This window comes from Rhipicephalus microplus, unplaced genomic scaffold (assembly GCF_043290135.1).
Source record: "Rhipicephalus microplus isolate Deutch F79 unplaced genomic scaffold, USDA_Rmic scaffold_15, whole genome shotgun sequence".
NCBI lineage: Eukaryota > Metazoa > Arthropoda > Arachnida > Ixodida > Ixodidae > Rhipicephalus > Rhipicephalus microplus.
Genome location: NW_027464588.1, coordinates 29,923,148 through 29,947,669, shown reverse-complemented (window position 1 = coordinate 29,947,669; position 24,522 = coordinate 29,923,148). Strand labels below are relative to the sequence as shown.

The following is a 24,522-nucleotide window of genomic DNA, read 5'->3' as shown; positions in this document are numbered from 1 at the left end:
AGCAGAAGTGGCGCGCATGTCATTGACGCCTTTCGCCAGTGTGGTTACTAGTTCTACTGTATCTTCGTTAAGACATTGTTTAAACCTCCTGAATTTATCACGAGGTCTCGTCTATCAAGTGTAGTTTTGAGTTTTGCGCTCGCTTGCCTCATGACTGCTTTCAGCTTGCGTCCGGGGAACGCCCCTACTGCAATCCTTTTTTCACCTCTTACCCTCTCTATGATGGCTTCTGTGCATCGATTTAAATTTGAGTCCCCGGCGATTATCACACGGTGTGAATTTTCATCTAGAGCGTCCTGCACCTGAGGGTTACTTGCACCTATAACGCCAGCTGCTTTTTTCCTCCCAGCACCACCACTACTTCGCTGAAGCTGGGCCTTGCGACAAATGAACCGGCTGAACCTGTCTTTTCCAAACTTGCTTGCTCTTTCTTCTCCGCCGTACTGGTTGCCGGTTCCCTACTGTTCTCTCCGAAGACCGCTCCTCTGTTCCCCTTGGCTAGTGCTTCCTCGATGGGCTTCAGCCTTTCTCCCATAGCCCTCGCGTTCTCTTGCTCTGTCACCAACGCAGCCTCGAGGTCGGTGATTCTCCTCAGCAGGTCACACTGGGTAATCATCATTTTCTCCATTTTTTTTCCTCGACCTCACATATCCTACACTTCGCATCAGCCTCTTCTCTTTTCACTTCTACACTTGCGTCCACTTTCAAACCAACCCAACATCTTGAACACTTTACAGTCTTTTTAACCATGCCTTTCTGACACCAATTGTCCCTTTGACTTGTCTCACTCGATAATACAAAACTCGAGCCCTGCCCTACGAAAAAGAGAAAGTCTAAGCTGTACTACAAAAATTTGCGTGTTGAATGTACGTGCACTTCCCCCACGGTATGGCAAAAGAATAAACAAAAAACCAAAAAAATCAAACACACACCCGCACAAACTAATGAATACCTGGTGACTGACCCCCGAAAAAGCCGCACAATTATATAAGTGCCTCAGAGATTTTAACTTCTGCCTTATAATTATAAAGACAAGCTCAAAACATGCAAAACAACTTATCTGCGCAGTCGATCGGGAGTGCTCAAAAACACGTCCATCCACTATGACAGTCCACCCGAGCAGTTGTTTTACTGTCACGCAGCATTTTCTGTCGACAGTGTGCCTGATAGCCACTAAAATAGTGCGAAGCATGCGTCAGTTCATTCCGCAAGTGGGGATACGAGTTGATCTGGGAGAATGAGTAGCAAGAGAGGACATAAATGCGTGCTAGAAAAGAGAAAAAAGCGAGGAAGATGTAAAAAACTTTAAAATATAAACAGACTGATTCCCAATTATAACAAATATTTTTAATGGACTAAGCAAAATAAGAAACAGGATGACCAGTACTCCTGTTTCAAGGAGTTCTGTAATGTGCAAGGGTGACAATTTAATAACAACAGTAATATCCTGAACTTACGTCCTAAAACCTATATATATATATATATATATATATATATATATATATATATATATATATTGTGTGTTTGTGTGTGTGTGTGTGTTTGTGTGTGTGTGTAAGCGTTCGTGCTAGCTCGTGAACCAGGTGCACGCATACGTCTCAGGCAGCACTTCCTGCAATACAAGCAGGAAAACCGGGTAACACGGAATCCTCTCCGGACAACCCGTCACTACTTTTGATGGCATTTTTTTTATTCTATTTCCCAGCCACAAACATAGGTGTAAATATGCGAACAAGAACAAAAAAATTGAATCGACGATCGCACACGTGTCGATTTCTGCGTTCTGTCACCTCTCATTTGCTGCACGTCTTGCACACACGATTTGGAGACATCGCATAGTGACAGCCCACTGATCGGCGGCACCACGGCAACTGAAAGAACGCTGCGACAAAATGTCGCCACAGCGTGTGCAACGCACGCCCGAGTGCTGTCGTGGCTATTGACGCCATGAAATGCGAGACACGCTGGTGTAGTCTAGGAAAAAGCTAAAAGCACTCACCCGCGCTTTCATCTGTTGCTTCTTCTTGTCGAGAAAAGAAAAAAAAAGAAAAAAAAGGTAGTGGTTGATACTGCGCACGTGATGCCCACGTACTTAGACGAATGCTCCACCTACTTTTTCCTCTTTTTTTCTTTCGTGAGATTCGTGTGATTTTCTTTTGCTGCGGAAAGGCTGTTCGTGGACCTGTCTTTAAGTTTTGAACAATGAAGTGTCCAGAGATATTTGTTCTCCTTCGTTTGTTTACTCCCAGGGCCTACGGCAACGGAAATATAAAAATAACACTGTATCCAGAAAATAGGAAGGAAGGAAAATAGAAGGAAAAAAAAAACGGCGGGGAGCTTAACTAGCCTATAGGCAGCCGGTTTGCTACCCTGTGCATGGGAGCAGGATGGGAGAGATGAAAGATAGAGAGCAGAGTGGGAAGAGAGATAAACACAGCACATTCTGCAGCACACGCGCGCACACTCAATCATATTTCCAGAAGCAAACAATAACGCGAGAAATGCCCTACAAGCTAAAACCTATGCAATCAGCCTTGAGGACTCGCAAAAATATCGAGTATCACTTTTTGACGCCATGCCAGTTGTAAGAGGTCGTAAGAGAGAATACATTGTAAGACGAGTTTATGCTTGTGCAACAATACCATCGTGAGTAGCACAACAACAGAGCACAAAAGAGATTACGAACAGACGCCTCTACACTTAATATGACACACTTGTAGGCGTTGTGCTCGTTTGCTGAGCTCTGAGATCCTAGAAAAAAGCATAAAATAGCACGCACAATGAATATAAAATGAAATTTGCAATGAAGAATGTATTGATTGATTGATTTGTGGGGTTTAACGTCCCAAAACCACTATTTGATTATGAGAGACGCCGTCGTGGATGGCTCCGGAAATTTTGACCACCTGGGGTTCTTTAACGTTCCCCAAATCTGAGTATACGGGCCTACAACATTTCCGCCTTCATCGGAAATGCAGCCGCCACAGCCGGGATTTGATCCCGCGACCTCCGGGTCAGCAGCCGAGTACCTGAGCCACCAGACCACCGTGGCGGGGTGCAATGAAGAATGTAACGGTAGAAAGTTCCGTTAAATAAATTTGAGCAGCCGTATTTTCCCGTGCTGGTAGTGGCAAAAGGGAAATGGAGAGTATTACGGTGGCTGTGCAAGCACTCTATAGATGTGGCTAGATAGCACAAAATAAGCAGCGACAGTTTCAGCAGCTCGAGAGACGGTGAGTACGTCTATATGCATACGGCGCTAAATTGAATCAGTCTGTTACTTCTCTGGCTATTTTACAGTTAAGTGTTTCTTTAAATAGACTACAGCTCAAGATGAAAAATAAGTTACGTCTCTCCATGAAATCATAGTGTGCATTCAGTCCCGAAATATGCCGTAACACCAGCAACATACTTCAAAAGTGTTGATGTTTCTTCTAGGTGCGCGCAATTTGCAGAATGCCCTATGGTGGCCCTGTGGGGTACCAATTATACACATAATAAATAAATAGATAAATACTTCATGTATAGTCTGTAGTAGAATGTGTGCTACTATAGCAGAGAAAGTTTAAATTGGCCTTGTCTTTAATGCACGAGCCCAAATAAGACTTGAAACGTACTGCAGTTCACCCTGTATGTCGATTTGTTTTTTCCATTTGGAAATATGTGAAACAATACCAATACAGGAATACAATTATAAGTAATACTGCGCCGAACCAAAGTAGCCAGTTTCATCTAATGCCCTTCAACAAAAATCTTTGCTCTCCTAAATAAGAGTAATAAAGTATCATATTCACGATTCATACCCTTCGCGTTTTGTTCAGATATTTAAGGGCATCTTTTCTGAAATGAAACACACGACACTCGTGATGAGCGTCTAGTCTTGCATTTTGAGCAGTTGTTCACGCACAATACATACTTTATTCAACTCGTTTCTCGGCTATATTACTTTTTTAATGCGGCAACGTTCCTTTGAGCCAGCTCAAACTAATCATTCATACGTGGTAGCAGCTGCAGTATGTACATTTAATTGCATGAATAACACAGAAAATAATTACCAAACACTGAAAAAACTGGTGCATCATACACAATGCAATCTCTTGAGATCAGCGAGCAGTCTTTCTGCCTACATGCTTGATGTGACGTCTTTTTTTACCTATATTCTACGAATGTCTGCAATACTTCATCGTGGCTTGTGATAAGCAATATTATTTCAGAGCGAAAGTACTTCAACATTCTACTTTAGTTAAGCTATATCTTTGGAATACGTTTCAGATGCGAAACTGAATTCAGGCACAGTAAGTTGAAGCAGTGAGAGAACGGGCACCAGAAAAGTATGCCCGAGCATTTTTTATAATTAATATGTGGGGTTTAACGTCCCAAAACCCCCATATGACTATGAGAGACACCGTAGTGGAGGGCTCCGGAAATTTGGACCACCTGGGGTTCTTTACCGTGCACACAAATCTTAGCCCACGGGCCTACAACAGTTCCGCCTCCATCGGAAATGGAGCCGCCACAGCCGGGATTTGATCAGCAACCGAGTACCTTAGCCACTAGACCACCGCGGCAGAGTGAACATTTTTTTTATGTAACAGCGCGTACAGCTAAAGGTGAAGAGATTCACAGAAAAACGGACACCCTAAAGGAACTGCCTTGATTAGACTGTGATATCTTGAGATGTAATGAATTCCATCCCGCATAGAATATTGTAGACAATTATAACACGTACGTGCCATCTGCACCATCGCAGGGTTGAGGCGAATGAAACAACTTCGCCACAAGTGATAGGCAGTATCACATTAAAAATGGTAAACAACTGCCCTAGTTGTTATTGGTCCATATGTGCATGCTCTCACACATCATGGCGTGATAAGCTCACACTCGCGTGACGTGAGTTCCGTGCGGGTATGAATAACGACCAGAAACTATATACGCACCAGACTCATTCAAGAATGTGTCCGCTGGGAAGGTTGAACAAGAAGTGAAGGTGGGATTGTTCTGAACGCTACCCCCTCCCGGCTGCGGCGGCTGCATTTCCGATGGAGGCGGAAATGTTGTAGGCCCGTGTGCTCAGATTTGGGTGCACGGTAAAGAACCCCAGGTGGTCTAAATTTCCGGAGTCCTCCACTACGGCGTCTCTCATAATCATATGGTGGTTTTGGGACGTTAAACCCCACATATCAATCAATCAATCAACGCTACCTTCATGCAGCTTAAACATCACCAGCCATCAAATGCCGTTTATCGCATTGACGCAGACAATAAACATCATATTGGGCGCACTCCTTTCTCAAGTTTCATTATCGGCGAATTACACGAGTATGCGCTACCTTGCACAACCATGCTCATTGACTAAATAACCATCAAGATAACCATAGAACCTTCCCATGCGATTACTCCCACAACGATAGCATTACAGATTCTTCTGGAACTAACTTCAGTAGGACGGAAATATTCGATGGCACGTGTATAAATGCCAACGCGCGTTTTAGCTTGTCAGTTGATCGACAGCTTGCTGCTATCACCGCCAGTGTGTACCGCTGCAATCGTTTTTTCGTTCAACACCCACAAGTTTGGCCAAATAAACACTTTGATCTTCGAACTTCCGTCTGCTTTTTTCGTTGCCGTCAATACCTCGTGAAAATATCACGCCTGTTGCTTTTTCCACTTGTGAATTCACGTGTAGTACAATCTTCCTACGATTTTTTGAACGTTTGATAAAGGTGAATACAGTAATAATTTAGGACCTCTCAGAGTGTGACTACGCGAAGAATGTGATTTTTAAGTTGCACTAAACTAAAAGAAAGGTCCTCTCTAGTTGCGAGGATTTCTCACCTTGTTTCGTTTGTTAAATAAATACACTGCTGTTTTTTATATTTAGGATAGAATACTAAGTCAATCTCCTTGTTCAGATTTTATTAAACTGACATTCTAAAGCTTCAGGAACATTGTTCGTGGTGCAGAGGTGCAAAAATATTAAGTCAGGCAAATGAGCGTGCAATATATGCTCAGCTGTTCGTTTAGAATTGTTGTTTATTTGAGAGATTCGTAACTTTTGAAGGGTTGGAAATTTCATTTTAGTGACTCCCGGATAAAGACTCAAAACTAGAAAGTGCATGCCAAAAACGCACAAGGTGAAAAAATGCGAAATATGTTTTTCGTGCTCCGATCTTTCCGTTTTGACTGGTTTATTTTTTTTTCAAATTTGCGCATTTATCATAATTTTATTGTATGTGGTGTTGTTATCGCTGTCTGGGCTTTATGATTGGCCATGATCACACATGTATGGTATATTGCATAAAGCAAGAACTTCCATATACCTTACACACCAGTTGGTTGGTGATGAAAGCGCTGGTAAAGTTTCTTGCGAGGAACTCGCCTTGCAGAAAGATTATGAAACTTACGTGTGTGTATGCTTCTACTTACCTGATAGCTTCTGTCATCATTTTTCTCTTCCTAATTTATCCATTTCTCCCGACCAATTTCTCTAGTGAGCGTAACAAATCGGTTAGTTATCTTCTAGTTAACATCGATGCGTTTCCTCATTATATTTGTCTGTTTCCTCCTCTGCGAACAGCAGCCATATATAGTCATCTAAGTCGGCAAGGAAGTTGGAGTTTTGAACAAATACGAAGAGTTCTGGCACTGTCCCCTCCACAACTTTACGAGTTAATTGTTACAGTTTTAATGTAGTTTTAGCCAGCTTATCTCGATTAAAGAATTTCAATACCTAGGCAAGTACTTATTGTCATACAATCTGCGTGCACTAAGCGTCAATTTGGCTACGAGCATCGACCTTAAATTTTAACGCTTCGCCTATACTAATATGACCACTAATAAGTGCGGCAACAGCCAAATTCAACCAAATAGTTATCGCCGTTAACCAGTGCCTACTGTATAAGGAATGGCTAAGTAGTACCCAGTGTTTTCAGTTGAGAATTCGATATACCACGGTAAGATTGAGCTGTCTGTTTTTTTCTTAGAGGCTCCCTGTCACTTTTTATTATCTGGTCACATCTAACTTCTGCGCGATTACGCACAGACACTATCGCTTTTTTTTCTTTTGAGGAACATCAGTTACTACAAGTGAACGTCAGAAATGCCAAGTTTGCTAACGCAGACTGCGCATTAGTTAACTGAAAATAAAAATAAAAAGAAATATTCGCGACAAAAAACGCCTACACATCACAGCTAAAAGAAGCTATGTTTCAGTTAATAGGTGTACCGTTCGAGAACCAGTGGCTAATTATTGAACACAATAGTTAGCTCTGCAGTTTGCTATTTGAGGAATTTTTGGCATTTTCAACATGCATGCGTTATAACGAATAAATTAGTGATTCGCATTAAAAACACAATACACTCATATTCTGCACTAAGCCATTGTGGCATGTTTATTACAAATTCTCAAATATCACACTTTCTCAAGATCACCCGCGAAACTTAGTGCCATTATTTTCAGCGACAACACGAAACAGCCACCTGGAGACCTATATAATAGTAACAGTCGTTCAAGAGTGCAGTCATTTCAAATGGTACGTATGCAAGCTGAGCGGAGCTCTCATTCAGCGTCTTCTATTATTCAAATATTGGTGTATCTCTTCATCCCAGTTTGCTAAAACAGATTGTATAATTTGCCCATATTCTGTCGATCATATCAACATGCAATCAACCACAAGTTTTGACATTGAATATTGAGTCTGACCGCTTCTGTGTTTATTTTAAACGCAATAGTCAGATCTATAGATAAATATTTTTGCTATTAAAAACTTAGGACTCGCTACGGTGATAAGGCTATAGATTATAATTTTAATGTCTAATGTCTACTAATCTTCAATCAAACTGGCCATCAAAAACTCATATATTTCTCGTTTTGTAAAGAAGAACCAGCAATAATACTTCTAATGTCTCTTTAAAACATACAGTTTCAATAATTCACGAAAAAATGCTCAAAATAACCATTTTATTTATAGTGTATGTGCTTCATCTGCAAATACTATAACTTCTACTATTAGATTTTGTATAAGCTTCATTTTTATACTCCAATTAGAGTGTTTATTTTCTTTTTTCTTTCTTTTTTGCATACTGTGTAATCAGTGGTTTAATATTTTTTTATGATTCACAAGTTTTCATTAATTTTGCTCATTCTCTCAGACGTGAACGTCTAGCATGATGGTCGCTTCAGGAGACATACGAGTCTCATTGCGCCTTAACTCGTGGACATATTACGCACTGTGAATTTTCTATACATACATAAAAATTATTTATTATTATTTTTATATAACGCCCGTCGTGGCTTCCAATATAGCTGACAAAATACAATAGAATTGAGGCAGTTAACATTGAATATTTCATTTTCACATATCCCTCGCAGTGACAACAGGCAGGTTTAAACTTTTTGCAGTGACAGTTGTGTCATAACAAGGGGCACACTACAATCACTGATAGAAAGAATTCATAGGTAGCAAATATAGCGGAGTGATGCCAGAACAAAGGGCAGCGTAGTCAGCACATTCTTATGGCCCTCACATATTTGTGCAGTAATTGTGAAATGTGACGGTTAATTTATTGCGGTTGTTCCCCACTATTTCTTTAGTACAACAATCAAACATGTACACAGAGTAACTGGGTAGATTCATATACGAGATAAGACACACCAATAAATAGCCCTTATAACAGTAATTGCTCTCCTAAATTTTGAAGAAGATACAGTGTTCGAGCAAGGCAATTATTTATATCTCTCAGCCCCTGATTACCACTTTCGCAAATTATTCACGTATTTTCTATGTTACCTTCAAGAATATTTTAATGTAGGCATCATCGTTTTCATAAACTAGGCTGCGAAATGATTTAATCGATTGTCGTACGGCAACCTATTGATTTTTTTGTGCAGGTAAGAGTCTAAAAAAGTGTACTACCTTCTTTTCCGCGTGTCGAACATGCCACATCATCTGAGATACCATTTTGTCAGCGCAACGTAATTTTTGAATTACAGAAATTGTTACATCAACTCCAAGCATTTCGTGCAGAGTTTTAGGATTAGTTTAAACGATACATATATTTTCTTTTGCTATCGTATATACTTCTTAGTCCTCCTGTAATTCAACAGCCACTCGTTTTTTAAAGCAGTCTTTTAAAAAAAATTGTACGTTAGAGTTGCAGTCCAGGATGATACTCTAGTGAACCCCGTGAAAACGCTTCCATTGCAACCTTGATGAAGCAAGTTTTAAAGAGTTTCAGAATCGTCGTAAATCAAAAATGTTTTCTTTTTACATAAGTGAGAACCTGTAAGGTGCCAACTTAGACTGAGTTTAGGACAAGTGTTTTAAAGTTCATCGTTGCAGGTCAGAATTATTTTTGCGCATTTTTGCCGATTGCGAAAGCTATCGGATAAAGAATCTCGCTGTTGCCCGTATCCTTTACCTCTACTTCGATAACTTAGATCCCCGCTACATATTTTATATAACTTAGACTTTCAAAACTGAAGTGGAGAAAATGGCCTTTAAATTTATGGACACTTGCTGAATGAAGAAACTTTATTTCAAATCTGGCAGTTTTCTCCGGTCGAGGTGGGGGAAAAGGAGACCAACCCCTGTCCCTTCCCACTCTCCGCCGATTATGATGGCGGTGCCTCAGGTGACCACTCGGTATCAATTTCTTTATACCTCAAAAGACAGCGGTAAATTATAATGGCATTTAAAATGAGTTGGTTCAAATGCATTATGCGGCCTACGTTAGCGACAAGCGTAGCACACCCCATGAATTCGGACATGAATATTTTATTTGTCCCAGCTATACTAATCAAAATGATCACATGGTCTTCCCTCCATCCATAAATATTTTGATTACCCAGATCCTTTGTTCAGTGCATGATAACACGCTAGCCCATATCATTTTTTTTTTCAAAGCCCCTGACGCTGATTTATACTTACCTCTTCTGAACGACCTCTGTGTGCTCCTTCCCAAGAAAGACGATAACAACAACCTTTCCATGCAGTTTGCCAAATTGCTTAGTAATACTTGCTAAGGACGGCCGTAACTTTCGTATATACTCGTTAGAATCCATGGCGCCAATAATATTGTCTTCATCAGACAATTAAATCATCCGCGGAACTAATGAAAGGGTAAGGCCTGACCTACGTGCCCTTCTTTTCTCAAATGGTGAAGAGGTTAAAATAATTTTACTCGTGCATGCTTGCCTAATGGTACCCATTGGGGAAGAAATATGCCAACCAATATTTGATGAGGTAAGACAATACCATTGCTTGTTGGTTCATTTTCTAACATTTCCTTGCATGTTCAGCTGTAATTAGTTATTCGACATGTTTGACTTACACCACACAGTGACTTCATCTTCACCTTCCTCCTTTCTTATATCTAGCATGCAAGTTCACGTGATTTGCTACCATAGGACGAAACGTTCAGTTTACAAAAAACGCGGTTTCGGATGATGGCTTCAGAAGACGCCCATATCAGGACGCACCATGATGAGCGGGAGTGAGTCAGCTAGCGCACGTTTACTCAATTGGTTCACACTTTTCACCGTCTTTCAAAAAGGCGGGTCACATGCAGAAGCGACAAAAACACTTGGTCGTGGAAGTCAGCAGGTCTTTAGCTTTTTTTTTTCAGCGTCCACTATGTCGTCACACGGGTTATATCGAAGAGTCACCAGAACGCCTCGAGGTTCTGCGTAGCCGTGGCAAGAACGTCTGGTGACTCGCCGCACTGCTAGGAAACGTCGGGTCTCATCTGCTGCGCATGCGCCGAAGCCTCGCGGTTGTCTACCACGTCCACTTGAAGCGTCATGGCCGGCAGCACCGATATTGAGCGATCCTGTTGAGCAGTTGCGAGCACCTCTAGCGAAGTCTTCGACTGTTTTTTGGACAGCTGCGCAGAAGAAGAAGGCCATGGTAAAAAGATAGGTTAACTAGACTGTGATTGAAGTCATCTAAATATATTAAGGTGGTCACCGTACAGCCTTATCTAACATTTGCAAGCATTACCCCTTAGATTGTGCATACAGGACAAGTACTTTGAGGCCGCAGGCATATATTAAACCGAATGCTTATAAGAATAAGAGCCCCTCTCGCGCAACATAACCTTTAGCTGTTGCTCCTTTTCCTGTATGAGAGACGGCAGCAGCGAACGTCAAACTTGAAATAACCATCTTTATGTATATGGTGGAAATAAATATTTCACTTGATAATTTGTCTTAAGCCTCCAGAAGAGATGCTTCCGAATCAATAATAGTGCATTTAATTCAATGTTTCTTGTGGTGAATACGAAATTCTTGCACAAACAAAAACAATAAGGGAGGCATGCACTTGGAATATTCATTTTATACAATTGATCTCTATATCCCTCTGCGCTCATTCAAATTGCCACTAACTGAACCGTAAAGAACAAAAATTATATAGGTTTCACAGGTTAGCGATAATGTTAATATATCTAGGTCTCGTCTAGCGCAAACATCTCAGACTATTTTGGAAATGTACGTGATATCACAGTTACAACCTAACAGTAACTGGTTAGGGAATATGGCTGTGCTTACTTCTATAATATCACAACTCTTTTCCAAAGCCTTCTTCTTGGCATTAGATGAAGGATGGGTCTTCCACACGAATTCCAAGAAGACGCACACACTGGAAACACAGAGTCCTCCAAGAAGAACGAGGAAGACGCCTCCAACATTGGATACACCCAGTGCATTGGCCTCCTCCGACGAGTCCTTCACATTGGACAGTGCAGACGCACCTCTTTCCTTTTCGCGTTGCTGAGAGCAATGTCTCACCCACCATTGCTTCTTGAGACGCGCGATGACCCCTGTTTCTTGTAACCGCAGAATGGCTTCGGACAAGTGGGCCGTGTAAGGGGACCCTGAAATCAATTACAGACCAATTTTGCGTTAACACCTTGTTAATGTGTCAGTGAACCGAATGCTATTGCAATATTTGTCATGCGAGTACACAACAACCAGTCAGCTTGTAAGAGTGATGGAAAATGCAACAAAGCATGTTATTCTGCAGTTATTCTGCAGTAGAACAAAACAGCACGATTTTCCAGTGCTCACTGGAACCACCTTCAAACATTTGTCGCCATATACAAGTTTGAAGGGCTGCGAAATGCCGTTGTAGAATGTTTACCCCATGCATTAGCGGTGGTTTACCGCGAATAACTACAAGACAAAACAAAAAAAGCTGACACCGAATCGTAGGTGACATTCAGTTAGACACGTATTCGAAAGGTTATGTTAGTTATATTCTCTCCCGCTTACGTTCGAGCGATTTGTATCAGTAATATCTACATAGCCTGTGTGAATATGCATCACATCTTTCGGTGCTGTCTTGCAGTTCCTAATTGACTATTCGGCAATGGAAAGCAGCACCGAAGCGCGTAAATGCTACACCTTTGCACTGCGCCTTAAATTTGTCAATTTTTTTAATACTGTGATAGGCCCATACTTTCCGACAATATTCTGAAATATAATTCTGGCTGACATACAATTTGTGTCTCTCACTGGGCTAACAGAATTGAAATATTATCAATGTTATTTGTGAGTGCTTGCATTTAATAAACTGTGCGGTAATTATAATGTTCCTCTGTGCTGAAACACTCATAAGCCTATCAATTTATTTTCAATATTTCTATATCGTCACCATAGGGTAGAAATGAACTACGCACATGTCTAGAATGTTCCACTAGTAGGTGTTTAAACCTGAAATATCGGTCTCAGTAAAGCGACAGCATTTTTTAATGACGGTACCTCACTGCCTCATGTCTGAAAGGTTACCTGATAAATTCGTGTCTGTAACCTGAATACCTTAACTCGTCACTACACACCCTTACTCGCAGCTTGAGCATAATATAGTCACACATGATGATCTATACAATTAAGAAAATAATTCGGATTGAGAGCACGTTAAAGATCATCAGATCGTCAAAATAGACTGAGCCCTTCACTGCGGCGAGCCTAATAATCGAGTTGTTGTTTCGACAGAAAAAAAAATTATGGTATATTTCATAGGCTGCTCTCCAGGTAATTTTTTTTAATAACAAGCATACGTAATAATTGACCCTGGAGAAAGTTGTTTGTCCTAATAGTTTGTGTAGCATACTTTCAAGAAACAAATTATGTTTTTAAGTTAAATTTCCGGAGCCCTCCACTACGGCGTCCCTCATAATCATATGGTCGTTTTGGACGTTAAACCTCACATATCAATAAATCATGTTTCTAAGCTACTCAAAAAACTAAAGAGGCATTCGTAAGAATTTCGTAGATTGAACGAAACTGTAGCGCTGCGTTCTGGTGATTGTCCTGCTGACTGTCTGCTTTTACTGATTCATGCACGGCACAGTGTGCACCGCGCGCTGAATTGCCTGACCTAGATTTTGTCATTGCGACACATTCTAGCAGTTATCTTCTTTACTAAAGATAGCCTTTCCTGGTTTGTATTTCCGTACATATTCGGGGTAGCTTTGTCATCAAGTTTATTTGTAAAATCCTATATGTGACATCTATACAGGAAAGCTTTAGTTATGTGTGAAATTTTAAGTCTTCTTATACACATATATTCAAATATTTGTTCGCAACCAAAGCACAACAATTCATTTCATCAGAAAGAAAAATTCGCACTCTGCTAACCCCACGTGGGTATTTTCTTTATTCGTATCATTTATTTTTTATACAAATTGTAAAACTCTTCAAATAAAAAAAATAAGTATGTACGGTTTACATGCCCGCAATACACACTCTCGCTGAATGGCACATCTTTAGGCTGCAGATAAATCTAAATTGGACATAGAAAAGTACAGATTCTCATCTAAAACTCACAGAATGAGGCTCCACACTCTCTCTAAGTACTTCACTTATTTGTGTTCTGTTTCATAAAAATGTTGTCAAAACCTCGGCCCACCATAGAACACAACTGTGTAACATGTATTTTTACAGTTGACTTTCACCCACCGTGAACTTTCTAATCTAAAGCTGTTCAGAGAACATGGTAATCTGGAAATTTGCCTAATTCGAAAATCTAGTTCTCTTGTTTTTCTTATATTTACTCATCTAAGGCTCCTCCAATAAATAAATATAAGCACACTGTACAACTTTGACCATCATGCAGTCACTACAATTGTAAAAACATGTCTGTGTCGTAGTCGTTATCAACAGGCGGCCCTCACAGAAGTTAGCACCGAGCATCCTCAATATGATTCGGAAGCACCACCAACATGTGACGTAAGCAACTGGCGTGAACATTTTCTCATAAGCTCTTAGTCTAGCCCACAAAAATAACAAAACAGCAATACTTGCACACCGTGTCACTAGGCAAACAAAATAAGAACCATGAAAAGCGTCAGAGAGAGAGAAAGGCAAGCTTTCTTTCCCAGGCCTGTTCACCTCGGGGCAGCGCGAATCCATATCCTTTGGAGTCGAGGGGGCCCCCAATTTGAGCCAGCTGGCAATCTCGGTCTGTGAGATACTCGATGGTTCCTGCCTCCATCAGGAATGCGTAGTCGCCCCTCCGGACGCGCTCCACGCCTTCGCCGGTCGATGACGCCAGGGAGTCCTCGCGGTTGTTCGACATCACCGTCCACATCCGTTCGTACGGCTCTAGCTTCGATTCCTGTTGTTGGCGGTGAAAGGAACGACACAATGTCTTGCACAGTGGCTCCTAAATTCCTAATCATCGTACGCTGTATAAAGTGCTGTAATACAAATCGCTTATTTCATTCCAACAAGAGCCACATTTTTCATAGCGTAGCACGTACTCTTCTCTGCCTACACTGTTCGCTCCAGAAACTGTAAATGGCGAATGCTAGTGACCTGACCTTCCGCAAGTTCTCTCATACCACGGAAGTACTACCGGTTTTACGCACACGCTGACAGCGCACTGCCTCACGCTAGCTAATTTCGTCTGATTGATGAGTGAAGTACTTTAGGTGTCGTTATTATCGACTAAAGGTAGCCTATGGCGTGGGTTAAATTTGACCTAATGTGGGCTGATACAGGATAACTTACAACTAGCACTGACTGAACAATAAATGGTGGAATAACGTAGGTGAAATAACGCTGGCGGCATAACATAGGTCATCGGCAGTTATAAGCGCTACAGTTTTTTTATTCGCCATAATTATTCTTTCAAACATATATACATAACAACTACAGATGATACCGTCGTGTTTTTTTTTTTCGCCATTTTAAGGAAACACCAAGCTTTCAATGAAGGCTTTGCTAGGTCTTCATCTCTTTCTGTTACAATACGTTGAAATATATTGTTTCTGCAGAAACTTTATTTGCATCTAAGAGATTTCAATTATATGCGCACGAGTGAAATACACAACTTTTGTAATTGTTGAAGGACGGGGACCATGCCATTTTTAAAGTGCTTGCGTCAACACCATTCGCGAATTTGCTATTAAGCAAATACGCTTTGTGTAATGACTGTATTTGGTAGTCAAGACAGCAGTTTATTCATTTATGTGTGCTCCAAAAAAAGATATCCAAAATATTTAACCAGTGATAGTGCTGACGCTGGGGGACTAGGTGTGAAAATGTCGTTGTGTAAAACCTTATTGGCACGGCAAAATTATAAGCATCATGAAGTTATATTTTAACTTACCTTAAAAAACTTCTCTGTTGAGCCCGACGACATGCAGCCGTACTTAATCTTGGACTGCGCAGCCAGGTCATGAACATTTTCTATGGGAAACTGGAGCTTCTCGTTGACCAAGAAAGCGGCCATGTTGGCCGTGTAGAAGGAAATCATGATGAGCGAAAACACCCACCAGCTGATGGCAATGAACCTTGTGGACGCGGCCCTGCAAGCGATGTTAGGAATATAAAAAAAACGGCAGGCGTTTCAATATTTCACTCTCATTGAACTTTCCGACGATTTGAAAGATTTTGAAAAACGTGTCTTATCCTTATAAGCAACGATTCGAAGTGGTTAACAATAATGCCATGAGAATACTCAATATTGCAATCCAATAAAGTTCACCAGTTCCTTGCTCTAACAATTGCGGTTATAGACTTCCTATTGTCTTTGAATAACATCAAATCAATTGCAAATGCTGGTCTCGTCTATTTTTCGTACTCAGCATGCTATTGCGACTCTCACAATCCATAGCAGATCTTACCTTGCGCACACTTTCCCTTTGTGTATATCGATGATATAAGCAATGTATAATCTAGTTAAAGCTTCCTTTTTTGTTTTTCTTTCGTACTAGATGTTTGCTACACTCTCAGTCACGCCACGCACATTGTACGTTAACAACGATTTTACCATCTCGATACTTACCTGGCGCTGGTTTCACAGCCTTGGAAAATGAGCGCCGCCGTTGCGTACCACAGGCTCTCTCCAAGCCCGAGTGCATTTCTAGGACTGTCCGCACCCGATGAGCGATCGCAGTCGCACTTCAGACCGTGTCTCGGCACGTGCCATTCGGCGGGGGCCATGCGCGACGCCAGGTGGAATATCAGCGCCGAACCCAGGTACGCTGCCAGTAGGCAGAGCCAGACGTCGAGAGACAAGGGCAACAGAAAGTAGAAGAGACAAGTTCATATCACTTTGTCTTACACTCGGAAAACAAGCGTCGCGAATCTCAAAGAAGTAATTCAATCGAGGAGGAGGATCCCTGAAGCCTGTACATTCCATAATTCCCATGGGGGTACAAGCATCAGACTCCCCTCTAGATATTGTATGAAGCTAGATATTATATATATATATATATATATATATATATATATATATATATATATATATATATATATTGAATCTATCTCCCTATCCGGTGGCAATATTTTGCCAAAGCTCCGGAGAAGACTGAGTGGTCTGTTAGATGTGTAAATTCTTTGAAAGAGCACTGTTTATCCTGATACTTTTATTCGATGTAGTTTACTACTTATTGTTCATGTTGTTCCGCCGTAATAACCATAACATGGTCCTGCATGGCGAGAATCGTCATAAAAGAAAATGTTGCTTCATAATCGGGTTGCTTCACCATGTTGCTTCATCATGCTAATGTCGGCAGCTCTAAAGTTTCCGTGAGCCTGTTTTTAGTTAGACGAGCCTGTACGAAACTAGAAAAAAACGTGTGCGAATAAGTATTGCGCCATAGAATTGGAACAATGCATGTTACACATATAAAGGTTATTCTGACCAAAAAAAGAAAATCAGGTGCAAACGTTCTAGTAAATAAATGGACTATCCGGGTTCCAACAAAATTTTGTGGAAAACGCGAGAAGATTTCTAAGGCGGCTTTTTTTTACTATGAAGCTGACATCCGATAAACTTTCATTTTTTTTATCTCACACTCGCAGCGAGGTTTTTGTGCTAAGGCCACATAATACAAAAAGGTGGCGGAAAAGCTCTTCTGCTAATGCGATAAGTGAGGATCAAAGGACTAGGTACTGCGAAACGGCGACAGAGCTGGAATTAAAACACAGGCTCACTTCCAAAAAGGAGCAGGCTACCGCGTTTTGCGGAAGCGAACGCCAGCGGAGCTGCAAACGTAAAGGCGGGGATTTCTAGAAAAACAACACCTCTTGCTTGCACGGATGACTTTCTTGAAAGTCCTGCTGGTGGTACGATCTGTATCAGACTCTGGATTTTTTTTAGTGTTCAGAAGACAGTGCCTGGTTTCTAAGTTCGCCATCAAGAAGTTTTCAAAAGTAGATTAGCTTGCAACAGAGTCATGCGAAGCTCTGCACGTAAACAACCTTTGGCTGAAGTCCAGGCTACATAACAGGCCTGTGACGGTTAACATTAACGATGAAAAACACTTGTTTTTCTCAAACAAATTACACGTACTTGCTCTCGCCTTGTTACCAGAAATATTCAACGCCATTGATGCCTCCTCAGAAGCTCTCTTTTCTAGTCCTAAATATTGTAACAATTTCTTAGATTCATTCACGTGTTACAGAAAAGAATAATGAATTTCTGTGTATGAATACACAGTTTTATCCGCTGGCCAAAGCGCAACGATCCAATTGATAGCAAGAGCGGAATGCATAGAAGTGCTATAAATGGTGAGGTGCTTAAAGCACGAAGAAACGCTGCGTCTGTAAAAAGAGTCTTGGCCAGAACGTGCTGTGTGGAACCCAACAGCCATGTGAGGTATTTATTAGAAACAGAAAGCTTTCGTGCAAGTGCTGGAACACCACAGCCTACAAAAATACCACATGCTAGAACGAACGATTTTGTTAAAGCGATACTAATAGACCAGAAGCAAATAGTTAGCACACATAGCTCTGCATTCCCTGCCACCAGCCCTTGGAATGTCCGTCAACGGCAGTCACAGGGTGTCTTCGATACTGATTGAGTTAGGCAGCAGCTTTGACATGGACACTTAAGGAGCTTATATTGACTCATGTGCTGTCTCAGTATACCTTGAATTATCAAGGACCAATGACTATACTATCTATGACTTCAATCATTTGAAAAAAAATGGTGGCATATCCAAGGAGTGAATGAGGGAGAGTGGGCGAAGAGTCCGTCCGTCCATTCGTTCTTGCTTCCGTCCGTCCATGCGTGCGTCTGTGTGGCCGCCCGTGCGTCTATCCGCCCATCCGCGCGTGCGTCTGTTCGTGCGTCCGCACGTCGACCTGTGCGTCCGTCCCTGCGTTCGTTTATGCATCCGCTCCTGCGTCCGTCCATGCGTCCATCTGTCCGTTAAACCATCCATGCTTCCGTGTATGCATCTGTCTGTGTGTCCGTTCGTACACCTATTCAACACTCCAAGTGCTACCATCTCACATCATTTCATCATATATTCCTCAAATAGAAGCACCGTCATTCAGCGGACATTCCAAGGACTGAATGAGAGGTGGCACACGCACACTTCCTTTGGGCTTGCGCTTCGCGTCTACTTGCCACCTTTAACCACCTTGAGTTCATGGTGTTTACTAGTTCACTGTATTCATGGAACTGCGGGCCAACGCTCGCTAAACCTTTCTAAAACCAAGAAGGTTACACCCAGCGAGTATAACGTAGCAACCCTTTCTTGTCAGATAGCGCTCAATGTATATGCCAATGGCTGCTAAGGGGTAATGAGAGATAGGAGAATGCGGTTTTAGTTAACGCACATGCTGCATTTTTTTATTGTTCAACAACACACAGAAGGAATTTCCCACCGGCACCACCTTTGAGGTCAAAATCTAAGACTCGTTACACACTACGACTACTACTACTACTACGAGGGACGAACGGGTGTCGCTTTAAGGAGCTTTGCCCATAAAACAAAACCACGGGTCCGAAACTCGGTGAGGCTAGGAACTCGTTATACCGTCTCATTGAGGAGCAACAGGCCGGGTTCACACAGACTAGGCTGCTGTCTCAGAATCACAACTTGTCAGAGCGAGTGATCAGTACGCGTTTCGCTAATTTGCTCTATTTTTCGCTAACGATTGGCAATATCTTTATTTAAATACAGGATTTTGCGTTGCATGGTGAGCACAGCATTCATTGTGGGCTCACTAATAACTGCAGTGTGGACCTATAAACACTTACAATACTACTGGTGAGTTTCCCATGCCGTGTGGCGGTAATAGCTGCTCAAGGCCTTCCTCACACTGCAGTCAGCTCGATGGCATAAACAAATGAAAACTTTACCGTTTAAGATAAACTGTACTATAGTCCTTATTTGGACTGGTTGGTACATCATCAACGATGACAAAAAAACGCGCAGTTTCTTTTTTTTTACTTCGTCGTTTAAGATCAAACAACGCTGTATGTGCAACCTGTGAAACAACTTGGACCCCTTAGGCAGTATTGCAGGCTATTTTTTTCTAGCAAGATGTCACTATTTCAAACTGAATGCAAACCAAAAGTACTCAAGTCAAACCCACTGAGAGAGTCCGTGGAATTCCCAACAGCAGATAAATGTACGTTGACGCGCACTGCTGAATAGCGCTTCAGTGAAAGAAAATGAAAGTGCTTAGAACGAAAAAGGGAAGCGTTTGAGGCGGCCTATTGGAAAACGTTCTCATCAGCGCTCCCAGTGAAAAAGGACTGCAAGGTGTGTAAACATGAGTTCATGAAAGACGCAAAATCTATAGACGACAGCGAATGACGCTGCTTTGATGTCCTGTAATCCCCGTCTTGCAGCGCTTTCTACCTTCCGTTAGAGGCTTATGTAGTGCACTGCATGAGGCCTTAACTTTTGAGCTTGTGGGCGAAAAAACTAAGGAGTCAAGGACTCTGTGTGATGAAAAATGGCATATGCACTCTATAGGCTCTCCTTCTGGTCAGCCGCTTTCATGGCATTCTTCGACAGCGCACAATTTTTTCACATACATATATAAACACCCCTCAGGTTTTTGTGTAAACAGCCAACCGCCTCCTGCGTCCTGGGTTTATGTTGGCTGCCACGATCGATACTAGCGCTTCTTCATTGCAGACTTTTACACTGTTAATAGCAAAGCTTCTGACGTCCTTGCCCGAGCAGTGCCGCATCCTATACCTACGGAAAGAGAGGGTTCGTAGCTATAGGCCGAGTTGTGCGCCCTCTCTCTTCATTGGAAAAAGGCGCTGCGCCGCGTCCAAAAGCCACGCACCGGCGCGATGAAGGCTTGACCAAACGCACCCATTGCAGCACGTCCGCGCGTTTCTTTGTGTGTCTTTATGAGAGAGGGTGCGCAGCTTTTCGTACCCACGCACCCTCCCTCTTCATGAGGAAAGGGTGCGGCACCGCGTAAACAGCCGCGCACTGACCCGCTCCAACAGATGCGTGCGGTCAGGCCTTAACGGTACACAGGAAGCATTTGTTGAAATGTTACCAAAGGGGCGCTCAAGCGCATGCGGTTACGGACGCTCACGCAACAAGCTATATTGAACTGAAAACTATGGTGGGACTCACTTGACTCGGTCTTCTCACGAGCCGAAAGTGGGACATGGCGCTCTAAAGCCGTCTTCGAGCAATTGACCATTGTGCAGTCCAGCACACTAGGGTTTCATCCTTGATATAGGTTTAATATAGGTACCCATTGAATTGGAAAGGACAAGATCCAAATATTTTAGCGTCAGTACCCATACACATCTTCAGATGCCATATGTCATCTGTTATATTGAACACTTCATTACTGCGGCAAACTTCCGAGGCCCCAAAAGTATGCTTGCCCGATGCTTGTCCGATACGGGCTTAACTAAATCACGTCAATAGGTTCAACAAACGATGCTGAAAACAACTGGGAGAACCGTACGCTTGCTATGACCGCACGGTTGAAATATTTTGGAGTGAAAATTTTCAAGGGTGATAAACAGATTTGCTCGACAACGAATGAAGTCGTTATCAAGAATAGCGTATTTATAAAAATTCCGACTTCAGTAAAACGGAAATCCCAACCCTCATTTCTACGAGCGCGTGAAAGTCCTTTATTTAAGATGTTCTACAGGCTGACGAAGGTTGGAAAAAACATGAAATTTAGATTCCACTCGAAAACAGCGTTCCGGGGACAGAAACTACGGATAATTGAACTGGACACTGTGTTTAAAGAAGAAAGGATGAAGAAAATAAAGAAAGGAAAAGAAAGAAAAAGAAAAAACACAGTAGGCACCCCGCTATTTTCTCATATAGGGTGAGGACTTCTGAAATATTTGGATGTAGCTCGCACTTCATAGTAGGCCTGATGAAGAGCTGCATTGCATTGAACACAGGCGGGCACGTCATTCGGCCAATGGGACTTCGTCTGATACTCGTCATTTGCACTGTTAGTACTCACCCTGTCCATGACATCTCTGATGATACCACTCCACTCTCCACGTACGTTTACTACACCATAGGTACCGTTGCGTACAAGGTGCAGTTCAAAGCGGAATCCAAGCAGGAGCGCTATCTGTCGCAGAATATCGACGCAATATCCGTCCAACCTGTCTTCACCGGCTGATGACGTCTTCGAGTCCTTGCGCAACAAAGAGCAAAGTGAGGACACGACGTAAGGAAGAAAGTATCGTATGCGCTAAAAGGTTTATACGAATCCATAGCCAAGAAACTGAGCAAAAATCCAAACTGGGTAGAGAGTAACGCTTTCGTCCCTTTACAACTTCTGATTTGTTCGATGTCAGGCACCTAACTCGAGGATGACGAAAAAATGTTTCTTCACGTAACAGAATGTTTTATGAAAGTTTTTACTTTAAGGAATAACCTATTCCTCCAATATCTTCTCATTGTGAACTAATTGTGTGCTAATTGCGTAATCAGGCACATGCCACACTTTCTCGCAACGATGCCGTTTAGGAGGCTTTAGCAGTCTGCCAGGGCAGTTAATATTTAGCATGGTAGCGTTTGCTACGAGCATTCGTGCGCCAATTTATATTTACAAGCTTAATTGCGTTTTTCGTATTGCGCCATTCTATACCCGATCACGTTAGGAAATTCAGGACATAATACCATACAGGAAAAGGCGCACGTTGTTCTTGTCTTAATCACATATATCTGATCTCAAGGAACACATCGCTTCATGCCTTTGTTTTATGAAGCCATTAGCCTTTCTCATTGACCTTTTCTAGCTGGGAAAATACTATTATCTCACATGTAAAAGAATGCCATAATTTCGCCTTGCAGAAAAGTAGCTTCCACTAATAACGGCGCGCTTGCACCCCACAGGTAACAGCCCTTTTTCAGAAGACTGAAATATTGAAATAAACTGTCAAAGATCACTAAAGGTTTTCCTCCTCGACAATTAGGACACGCAGGTCGGATGTTGACTGTTGAACAGGACTCAGAAAATTGAAATAAACAATGTTTCCTGATGAGCTATCAGGTCATATACTATGGAGCACCGGAAGTCGAAAAGATTTCAGTTCTGGACTTGTGCCTTATGATTATGACTGTAACTACGGCTTGAGGGGACAGCCGTGCATATTAGAAATTCTTCATCAACTTTTAGCCCTACCAACGTGTTTAAGTATGCTAGCAGTAGAAGGAACCATCACCCTGAAAGGCACAAAACATTTATTGCTGAATTGAGGATTTCACCGGTTGGGACAAAACGACGGGTCACTATTTTCTTCAGCATGATATTTAAAACTTGAATACAAAACTATACCGGTTTGTTACAGTTGAACCTTTTGATAAGATATATGCACCTAAGAGAAATGTTTCTGCTTGATATGAGGTGCCCGTTACAAAAAAAAAAGCACGACGTGTGTATTTGCCTATCAAGACCTCCTTCAATACACGCACACTGGTTTCCCTTACGACTGTATGGGCCTTAAATCAGTGTCTCTCATAAATGATGATTACAATACACCTAAGAAGGCTCCATTCACATCACTAGAGCTTGTTCATGTTTCCCATAAAAAAAACGTAGCCCTACATTCTGAAAAACGACGCGTGTGATCAATGCTCCGCATTAGACATTTGCAAAGATAAAGTGGTTTGACGGCCACTAAAATAAGTCGTTTAAATTTCCATCCCACCCAGTTTCTTTTAATCATCCAAGACATATCTCTACAGTTCAATTAGCTAAACATATAGTAAAACTGTTTGTGCACGTACATACAATACATCTTCAATCAACCACATTTATACTAGACAAAAAAAGTAACTACGAAAAACCTTGACTACGCACCACGATAGTAACAACGAGCAGTGTTTTATTGCGCAGTGTGTGAGCTACCTCCTCGTAAACCTCGATTTGTTTCTTGCTGTAATGAACGCCGCTGCGCTCATCCCAGGTACCAACCCCAAAAATATAACAACAGGAAAGCGAGAAAAATAGAGACTCTGTTTAAAAAAGCCATGACATGGTCATTCTAAAATACGTGCTTTTCAGCGAAAGCTAGAAGTAGAGTGGCTATTCTGTCTATATGTGCTTTACAGGGAAAGCTAGAAGTGCTGGGTATATTATGCCTTTAGAGATACGAATATTGAGCCGTCAAAGAGCTTCACAGCGAAAAAAATTATCCCTGTAAATCACTGGCTACATTAAATTCCGCCCTCCGCCAGCAGCCAGCATTTTGCCATGGCACCTGTGACGTGGCATGAAGCAAGGAACAGTGCCATCGTCTTGCACCACAGTTTCAGCCACTCCCAATAGTGAAACTCTGAAGTCTAAAAAAAAGCTGAGTCATCTCGATTTCATGCCCAGCTGATGACAGAAAACACCGTTAACTAGAATGCAGCCGCTCGTACGACAAGTTCCTTGTTACGTCACGGCTCGCAAGTGCGCCAGTGTTGGCCTGTTCTCAAGCAAGCCGAAAATTTGTACAAATATTCAGTAATAGGTTAGGTTATTCATCAAATGCTGTAAATTTAACCAGTATATTTGTGAATGCTCAAATCTTAACGCATGCAACACTTATTACGATCCTAAATTGGGCACCATGACCCCTTCTTATGTACGGAAAATCACCTGCATAAGTAGCATGGTACTTTATTTCTTTTTGCAATATTGTGGCGTTTCGTCTGTATTGTTTTAAAATTCAACGTTTTTACGAGGTAGCAAGCCTTACCTTTGGTGCCACAATTTTGTAGGGAGAATTTAAATCGATAGGTAATGAACTCAAGTTAAAACAAAACACGGTATAA

At 41.8% G+C, this 24,522-nt stretch overlaps 1 protein-coding gene across 1 annotated transcript; it reads right to left on the bottom strand.

Moving 5' to 3' along the window:
- Window positions 1–10,725: 10,725 nt before the first annotated feature.
- On the bottom strand, window positions 10,726–20,920 carry LOC142784625 (glutamate receptor ionotropic, kainate 2-like). The gene is made up of 6 exons (XM_075883056.1): window positions 20,851–20,920; window positions 16,293–16,491; window positions 15,615–15,813; window positions 14,393–14,618; window positions 11,549–11,874; window positions 10,726–10,884 (listed from the first exon to the last, which is right to left on the bottom strand). Exons 1-6 carry the CDS (start codon window positions 20,918–20,920, stop codon window positions 10,726–10,728), a joined length of 1,179 nt encoding a protein of 392 aa, XP_075739171.1.
- Window positions 20,921–24,522: the final 3,602 nt, after the last annotated feature.